Below are 8,438 nucleotides of genomic sequence, written 5' to 3'. Positions count from 1 at the left end.
CTTTTTGAATGAAATACATCTTAAGTTACAACTGAGTGCCTGTAAAGGTTCACTAAACAATACTGGGCCTTAACTAGTGGTAAGCTTTTACTCTATTACACTTTTAAAAGATTCTGGCCACACCCTACCAAATTAATTATTTTTTTTAATGACCCCCTGTGGATTTTAACCCACACCTTTGAAACACTGTCTTTTTGAGGGCATAGAATGGAAGCATCCTGTCCAGGAAAGGACCAAAACCTTACTGTGACTGGAGTGGTTTTAACCAAAATCACTTTGGCATCTGTGATTTTAATCTTTTCCTGCAGGTCTGCAATCTTCCTCAGGTCTCTCACATGTCCCTGCATTGAAATACGGGGACAGGGCACCATGTGGCTGAATTCGGCTTCTGGGCTTAGTCCCAGTTCTGCTGCCAGTGTACCTATGGGTGTCCTTTCCTGTCTCTAGACTCTGGGAGCATGCACACCCCCTGCGTAGTCTTCCAGACATGTATTCCTGAATACAGAGCAGTATCTGAATAACCCATGGGGTCTGGCAGGTGGCCTGGGAGTGGGTGGAGTTGCCAGGCCAGTTTGTGGGGCCTGTGTAACCTCACAGTTCCTAACAGTTTCAGACTTTGGCTCCCATTAGAACAGAAAGACAACAAGCCCTCCCTTCCCCTTGACACTTCATAGAAATCCCTTGAGGCCAAAAAGCTACATTCTGTACCCTAGGGGAAGACTTGCATCCATTAGGCTTAGACATGTATTCACCAGAAGCAAGTTGGGCAGATAGCTCGTGTGCTCCTTCATGGCCTCCCTGGCCCATGGCAGATGTTGCTTGTGATGAGTTCTGGCATCCTCCCCGCCAAGCCTTTCTGGTAGCCTGGCCCTTGTTGCAACTGACTACGTTGAGAAGCAAGTGAAAGCTACTTGCCATATCTGACAAGTTTGGAACACCGAGCTCCAGAAGAGCCTGTGGCCCAGGGAAAGAGGGCCTAAGCATTGAGAGAGACTGCCCACCACTATCCAGGTGTGCAACAGCGGCAGGTCATTTAACCATGAACCTCCAGTGGCCCCACTTGTCAGACAGGTGGATGTGAGGGTTACATAAAGTTGTAGATGTCAGGCCGTCCATGGCGAGTGCTCAGCAAGGGCACCACCTTCAGGGGACTGGGTCTGCCTGCGTACCTGCCTGCCTCCTTGTTCCTCCTCAGGAGTTAGTGGCTGTGCCCCATACCCACCCTGCCACCTCACGAGCAACTCTCCAATCCATTCTTGGCTCCCCTTGTGTTCAGGAACCTCAAACCCACTGATGCCTCTCCAGTCTAGCAGAAGGGCTTTGACCACTTAATTGAACAAGGGTTGTCTCTCCTTTAATATCTTAGGCATGTGAAAGAAAAAGGGCATGTGTTTGGATTTTTTTTTAAAGTTAGGAATCGTTTTTAAATAATTCTGCGATAGGAAGATCATCAGCTGAATTCTCTTAGCACCATTAGGGACAGTCAAGCTTTCCAAGTTTTTCATACAGTGTACTTATGGTGTTTCTGGTGCTGAACCTTAGCAACTGTGATTCACTTCTGCCAAAATCTACCCCATGGCCTGGGAGGCCCCAGGGTCTCACTTGTTTCTGGCAGATGGGCTGTCTCAGGCCTTTGGCCCCTCTTGCTCTGGCAGTGATGTCTCACTGCTGTGCCTTTCAGGTCACAGTGCTGCTGTTCGAGTCTGGTCAGCCTACTCCTGCCATGCCACTGTGGCCCTGGAAACAAAATGACAGAGGTTTTTACGGTTTACAGGCGCACAACAGTGCTCTCTTTGTTGCAGAGGGTGCCCAGCAGTGGGCCAGTAACAAAGGTATTCGGTGGGTTTTACATGGCCTTTGGCATCCTCGGGTGGCCGGCATCATGAAGTGGTGGACTGGGCTTCTAAAAAATCAATTCGACGCCCTCACTCTACCTCCTGGTCCACACACTAGTGAAGCGGCGTGGCCGCTGAATGTGGCTGTCCCTGGAAAGGGTTTATCTCTAGACCATCTCCCGGGTAAAGATCAGGTCAAAGGGGTTGGGAGTTATAGAGCCTTTTGAAAATTTGGGATTTCTACCTTCTTGGTTTCTGCATATGCTGCATCTTCTTTTCCCCTAACATCAAGCCCTGGCCCACCAGAAGGGGGCTTCAGGGATTGAAGTTAATTCTGGTTCAGCTCAGAATGTTTCTTGGACTGACTGGTCCTAGGTCATGAAAATGACCATTTGGTCATCAAGTGCCTGCTTGCTAGGCTCTGTACAGTAGCCCACATGATCTCTGTAAATTTATAAAAACTCCTGTTCTATTCACATCTGACTCTTAAACAGAAGGTCTGCATGTGAGTAGATGATAGAAGTGAAACTGCTTACTGGATAGGATACACACTGGTTTCATGTCCTTGAAGGGAGAGCAGCAACCCGCACCTGGGGAGGGAATGCCTTAGATCCCAGGATGCAGGGGTGCAGAAATGCTTGCTTTGTCCTCTGAGTCTTACTGCACCCTGACAAATGCCTGGTCCACACAAATCCTACAGCATCTGCAGCCAGCAGTGTGACCCGTAGACAGGCCCGTCCTGAACCATTTTGCCATGTCTGATGTCGTCAGTGGCAGCTCCTGAATGTGGGTACCACCCCTAGATGCTTACAAATGCTAGAACCAGCACAGCCTTGTTCTACTTTGGCTGACAAAATCTCACACTTCTGATGCCCAAGCTGCCTTGGGCTGTGCCATGTATGGGACTGAGGGTGCAGCTACTCATTGGCATGCCCATGTGCCTTAACCAAGTCAAGGTAGTGGTGTTCCAAGTCAAGTTTAACAAACCCTGGAGCGCCCTATGCCCCAGTACTCCATGTGTTTGCATGTGGGAAAGAATGAACCACAGTGTCTGCATTCAGCATGGAGGCTACTTTTGGGTCTTGTAATTATTGATTATGACTCCAAGATAAGTAGGTCAGTCTGAACTCCCTTGTGCAGGTCCTAATAGATGATAGACTTAGCTTTAGATTACATCCTGGCTCTGAAATAAGCCCTGCTCGTTCATAGCTGGTCCCTGGAGTCAGACTCTGGACGGCAGGTTGGCCTCTTATCAACAGGACTTAACTACTTACTCAGACTCCTGTTAGTAGCCTTAATGAGTATGAGGCAAACAATTAATTCGGTCCCAGCCTGTTAGATGAATCAGTGGTTGACAGAACAGCATACTCAAGAAAGATCACCAGAAGCCAGGAGGGGTGGCTTGTTACAGAGACAGTCTTCCATGAGGGTCTCATCTTACTATAAGTCTTGCTGGGTGTGCCAAGAATGCTTGACTGACAGCTGTTTACCTAGACCATTTCTCAGGATTGGGTTTGCAGTAAGCACCTGGAGGGATGAGGTGATGGCTTCCTCCAGGACGGAGCAGGCTTGCCTACTGCTCGCTGAAAAGTGGCAGGTTCCCTGAGCTCACGTCTGGCTCGTCATGCAAAGCACTGCGTGTGCGGGATGCATCTGCATCATGGGACGAGGGAAACCCAGCACACATGCTAATGCTGCCTGCTGTAATAAAACCTCATGACTGACCCAGGAGTCACAAGGCTTCTGCTAGCTTTTGAAACAGTAAAAGGCTTAACTTACTAGCTCATAGAGTTGAAATCAAATCCCAGATACAACAGTCAGCTGGGTGGAGGCCAATCTTGGTTTTCCCTAGCTGGGCAAGTCAGCCCCTTGGCACCTCCCTAAGGATGGCCTGTCAAGATTTGCTGCTAGTATCCCAGAACATCCAGGGCACTTTTGTCCTGTGGGGAGGGAACTGAGTTCCTGCATACTGTGTGCTTAAGGTCATCTGCTGAGATGTGGTTAAATTCAAAGAAAACATTCCCGGACAGGGATTATAATGTTTATAGGACTGGGGCATTCTGTTCCTGTAACTTAAGGGACAAAACCGGCCTTGCACCAATTGCTTTTTTAATGAGTGTGTAGGAGCATGGCACCCCGTGGGAGGATTCTCTCTTGAGCAATCCATGCCTTCCTATCCCATCTTGGCTTCTCTTGACACTAAAGTTGATCTGCAGAAATCTTGTCCTAAATTTTAAGTAAAACCTTTAGGGTTGGCATGCCCCTGTGAGGAATGTGGGCGGGTAGGATGTTAGGGAAAGGGTAAGCTGATGTAGTAGGGAAAACCGTCAGTATTGCAGGCCAGTTGGGAACCCAAGTCCCTATTTCTACAGAGGGGAAGGCCTTGCCTATTCCCTTAGGACCAAGTCACTTTAGGCAGAAATGAGACAGGCAGGGGGAGGGAGGGCAGAGCCATTAGATGCCAGAGGTAGGCAGGGCCTGGAGAGCACAGACCTAAGCTACTGTCTGCCCGTCCTGTTAGCCATGGTAGATGAGAACTGAATGGCAGGGAGCTAGTATTTCCCAAGAGCAGAGGGAATGGACATGCACTTCTCTTAGGACCTCACACCTATGTTTTTCATTCAACCGTTTGTGTCTACCTTCCCAGTTTTAATCTGGCCTCTATTTGTAAACCTGAGTTAGGCAGAGAAGGGAAATAAGGGACACTCACTGCCACCAATAAGGAGTTGTGATATAGACAGGCTTCGATGTCCATTTGCCCCTTCCTTTCAATCATGTAAGTCCCAGGTTAAGGCCAGGTACATGGCCACCCAGCTAGGAACTATATTTTCCAAACTCCCCTGCAGGTAGACCATGGGTCTAAATCCTGCCGAAAGGATGTGTGCTGCTTCCAGGTGGGATCCTTAAAAGGAAATGGTGTGCCCTCCACTGCCCTTTTCCCAAAAACCAGTGGTGGCGGCCAGCCTCCCCAACATTCAAAGGCATCACCCTGGAGGGCTGCAGAGCAACCAGACAAGGAGCCTGGGTCTCTGGATGATCCGGTGGAGCACACCCACCTGCCTGCTCTGGATCCACCAGCTCAGGTGTCCATGGAAGAGGAAAGAGGTTACTTTGTAAGCCTCTTCAGGGTCTCTGAAAGCTGCAGCATCCTAACTTGAATGGGAGTGAACAGAGGGCAGTCTGGGGGCCCAGGCCATGGTCCTGGACCCGCTCACCCTCCTCAGCACAGTAGGAAAAAGAACATCTTGGGTCTGGAAGGCCACACCTTGGGTCTGCAGCTCCACTACCTGCTAGCCCAGTGCCCTTGGGCATGAAACTACCTTTTGGAGGCTCAGCTGCCTCATACATGGCCTGGGGATCCTCCTGCTGGTTTCATGAGCAGTCAGTAATAATGCAAACTAACACTTAAGGAGCATCTATTTACCTTGCACAGGCTGACTCCATGCAAAACTGTTTACCTTGTCGAGTAAGTTTCCATTTTACAGAGGAGGAAACGGGCCCAGACTGTTGACTTATTTATCTATAGAGCAGTAAGGGGTAGAATGAGGATTCACCTATAGGCAGACACCTCCAGAGCCCAAACTTGTAGACAGTCTGCTTGCCCTAACCTGCCGTTAGCACAGTGCCTGGTATCAGGTAACCTCACTATTTCACCCAACAATGGCAGACACCAAGTTCTGAGTCACTGTCCTGGGTGCTGAGCAGAGCAGTGTCCCCACTGGCATTTACAGCAGGAGAGAGACACACTTTCTCTCACAGCTTGCATCTAGTTGGTGGGCAAAGCCATGATCATCGCTCATCACCTCTTAGTTGGAGTAAAGGCCAAAGAACTTTGATTCATAAGCCCTCCTCCTCCATCCCTCTGCATTTCCTACCTCTCCCCTCCATTCTCTGTCACTCTGATCTTGTAGTTCTTCACTCAGGTACATTCCTGCCTCAGGGCCTTTGCACTTGCTATTCTCTTTGAGCACTCTTCCATATGTTTGTGTGGCTTCTCATTTTCAGATCTTTACTCAAAAAAGACTTCCATGAAGCTTTACCTGGTAGCTGTAGCTAAAATCTTGCCGCTTCCTAATATACCACATAGTTATTACCTAGTCCCCTTTGCTATATCTCTTGCTATGTACTAAAAAAACATTTTTATTGAGCTGTTACATAAACTCACATTTTAAACGTACAATTCAGTGAGTCTAATAATTTTCCCAAATGGTACAATTTACTGTAAGTCAGTCTTAGAACATTATCCCCCCAGTGAGATCTGTCCATTTACAGTTAATCTCTATTCACTCAGTTCCCAGCAACCACTAATCTATCTCCAGTCCTTTTCTGAGCACTTCATATGAGTATCATATGATGTGTATGTTGTGTCTGGCTTCTTTCACCTAGCATTTTTGACGTTCACCCGTGATGTCAGGCATATATCATGTATTTTTACTGCTGAATAGTATTTCATTGTATCAATAATCACATTTTGTCTACCCATTCCCCAGCCAACTGATGGACATTTTAGTTTCATTTTTTCTCACATACCGTACATTTTATTTGTTCTCCCCACTAAAATATCAGTTCTATGAGACTGGACTTTCTTATTTTGTCCACCTCTGTATCCCCAGCACTTGCATTGTACAGGACACATAGTAGATACTCACCATCTGTGCTGAAGGAACGAGAATAAAGATAACTACAGGTCATGGTAAGCAAGGACTATGCTGGCCATCAGTCGGGAAAGGGAGGCAGCAGGCAAGCAGGTAGGCCTCTGGGAGGAATGTACTTTGTAGCAGAAACTCCAGTGCACAAGGCTGATTACTGAGAATTCATCATCTCCTGGCCTCAGCTGCCTGCCCCTGCCTAGATGCCAACCTTGCCTGTCCAATCCTGCAGGTACAGGCAGTCCGGCTGCTAGCTGGGCTGGAGAGGGACCTGCAAGGGCTAACTCCACAGCAATGGAAGCAGATGGCTCAGGGTCCTCACCTTGCCCAGCTCTGTGGGGAGGGAAGACTGGGCTCCCTGGCTGCCCCTTACCCTGAGTTCTCCCCAGAGTGAGATGGAGGGGCACTTCAGCCACACTACCTGGGCGTGAATCCCAGTTCTGGCCTGTTCATGTTATATTTGCCCCTCAACTTAATGGTTTGATCCCTCCGTTTTCTCATTTGTAAAATATAGTACCAATACCTACTTTTTAAAAAAGAGCCAAAACATTATAAGCACTCTGTGCCAGGCATGGGTCTAGGAAACTAGTCCACTTGATTCTTAACCCATATGGTAGCTGTCAATTACAGATGAGGACACAGAGGCACAGACCATTAAGTGATCCAGCTGGGCTTCAAATTCCACAGACTCGATCCAAGCACATACTCTTCACCCTTTCAGACACTACTTACCAAGCCACAGAGGGGTTGGTTGTTAGAGTGAGTTAACAAACATGAAACCCTTGGAACAGTGCCTGGCACACAGCAAGCACTCAACGACTGTTGTTATCATCATGGTACAAGAGGTCATGGGGAGGCACCCTCCCTCTCATTTCTTCAAAAGCAGGCCTCTGACCCTTTGGGGGAATCTGATGGCAGTTCTAGTTCCCTCCCCAGAAATCTGCAGCTGCCCACAGCCCCACACCCAGACCCTGCTCACTTGCAAAGGCTCACTGGGTGGGGGTGGGATATAGCATAGCAGACTGTCCACCCTCCCCATTTCCCACGGAGGATGAGTTTGGCGGTGCTGGGGAGGGGCTCTGACTCAGGGCTAAGGACTCTGAACAAAGGTTGGGTGGGGCTCCCAGAATTCCTTGGGCCGGCAGGTCCACTGATTCTGTGTCCTCCCTGCACGGCCCTGGCCCTCCAGACCCACTTCTCACCACCATGGAGTTCGACTTGGCAGCAGGTGAGCTTCTGGGGAGTAACTTGAAGGATAGGGGGCCAGCCTCAAATCCAGGGATCATCCCCGAGGGAGCATTCCCTGCACTTGCGCCAACCCGCGCGACTTCTCTCCGCAGCCGTCGACTCCACCTCCAAGAAGCCCCAGGAGGCAGGCCAGGTGCGAGACCCCAAGCACAGCCCCCCCAAAGTTCCGGGCCAGTCAGAGTCAAGAGCAGCTAATAACCTGAAGGTAAGTCCCCATTCGTTGGGGTACATCTCAAGGGGGACGAGAGGGGTGCCTTTAAACCCAGGACCCTGCCAAGCCTCGGGCCTCCAACCTGGGGAGCAGGAGCAGTAAGGGGCCCGGCCTCACTGTCACGCCTCCAACTAGCAGGACCACGGCCGCTCCTCAGACTCCAGCAGCAGCAGCAGCTCCAGCGACTCGGACAAGGAGGAAAAGGTAAGAGGCTTCCCCCACCACCAACAGTTGCCCGGTGCTCCAGGCGAGGGCAGAGGCCTAGCCTGAACCTGGGCAAACTTTTCACCGACGTAACCATCTCTCCCCCTTCTCCCGTTCCCGCCGCCCCGCGCTGCCACCTCGGAGCAGCACGGAAGCACACCGGGCAAGGTCAAGACGCCCAGGGTGAAAAAGGAGAAGAAGGAAGAGAAGAACAAGGAAAAGAAGGCAGGGAAGAAGGGGAAGCCCCACTGACGGGCCTGGGCGGGGCTCATTAAACCTTCTCTCGGCTCT

At 49.9% G+C, this 8,438-nt stretch overlaps 1 protein-coding gene across 2 annotated transcripts; it reads left to right on the top strand.

The window, feature by feature from the left end:
* Positions 1-59: 59 nt before the first annotated feature.
* On the top strand, positions 60-8,435 carry C17H19orf33 (chromosome 17 C19orf33 homolog). 2 transcript variants are annotated; one of them, XM_017650837.3, is made up of 4 exons: positions 60-7,712; positions 7,825-7,937; positions 8,082-8,147; positions 8,295-8,435. In XM_017650837.3, the coding sequence occupies exons 1-4, from the start codon at positions 7,691-7,693 to the stop codon at positions 8,397-8,399; spliced, it is 306 nt and encodes a 101-aa protein (XP_017506326.2). In that variant the 5' UTR covers positions 60-7,690; the 3' UTR covers positions 8,400-8,435. The 2 variants fall into 2 exon arrangements, with proteins under 2 accessions (XP_017506326.2, XP_017506325.2); XM_017650836.3 differs by having other exon boundaries at positions 8,079-8,147.
* The last annotated feature ends 3 nt before the right edge of the window (positions 8,436-8,438 follow it).

Source organism: Manis javanica, chromosome 17 (genome assembly GCF_040802235.1).
Source record: "Manis javanica isolate MJ-LG chromosome 17, MJ_LKY, whole genome shotgun sequence".
NCBI lineage: Eukaryota > Metazoa > Chordata > Mammalia > Pholidota > Manidae > Manis > Manis javanica.
This window is presented reverse-complemented; position numbering and strand designations above follow the sequence as displayed.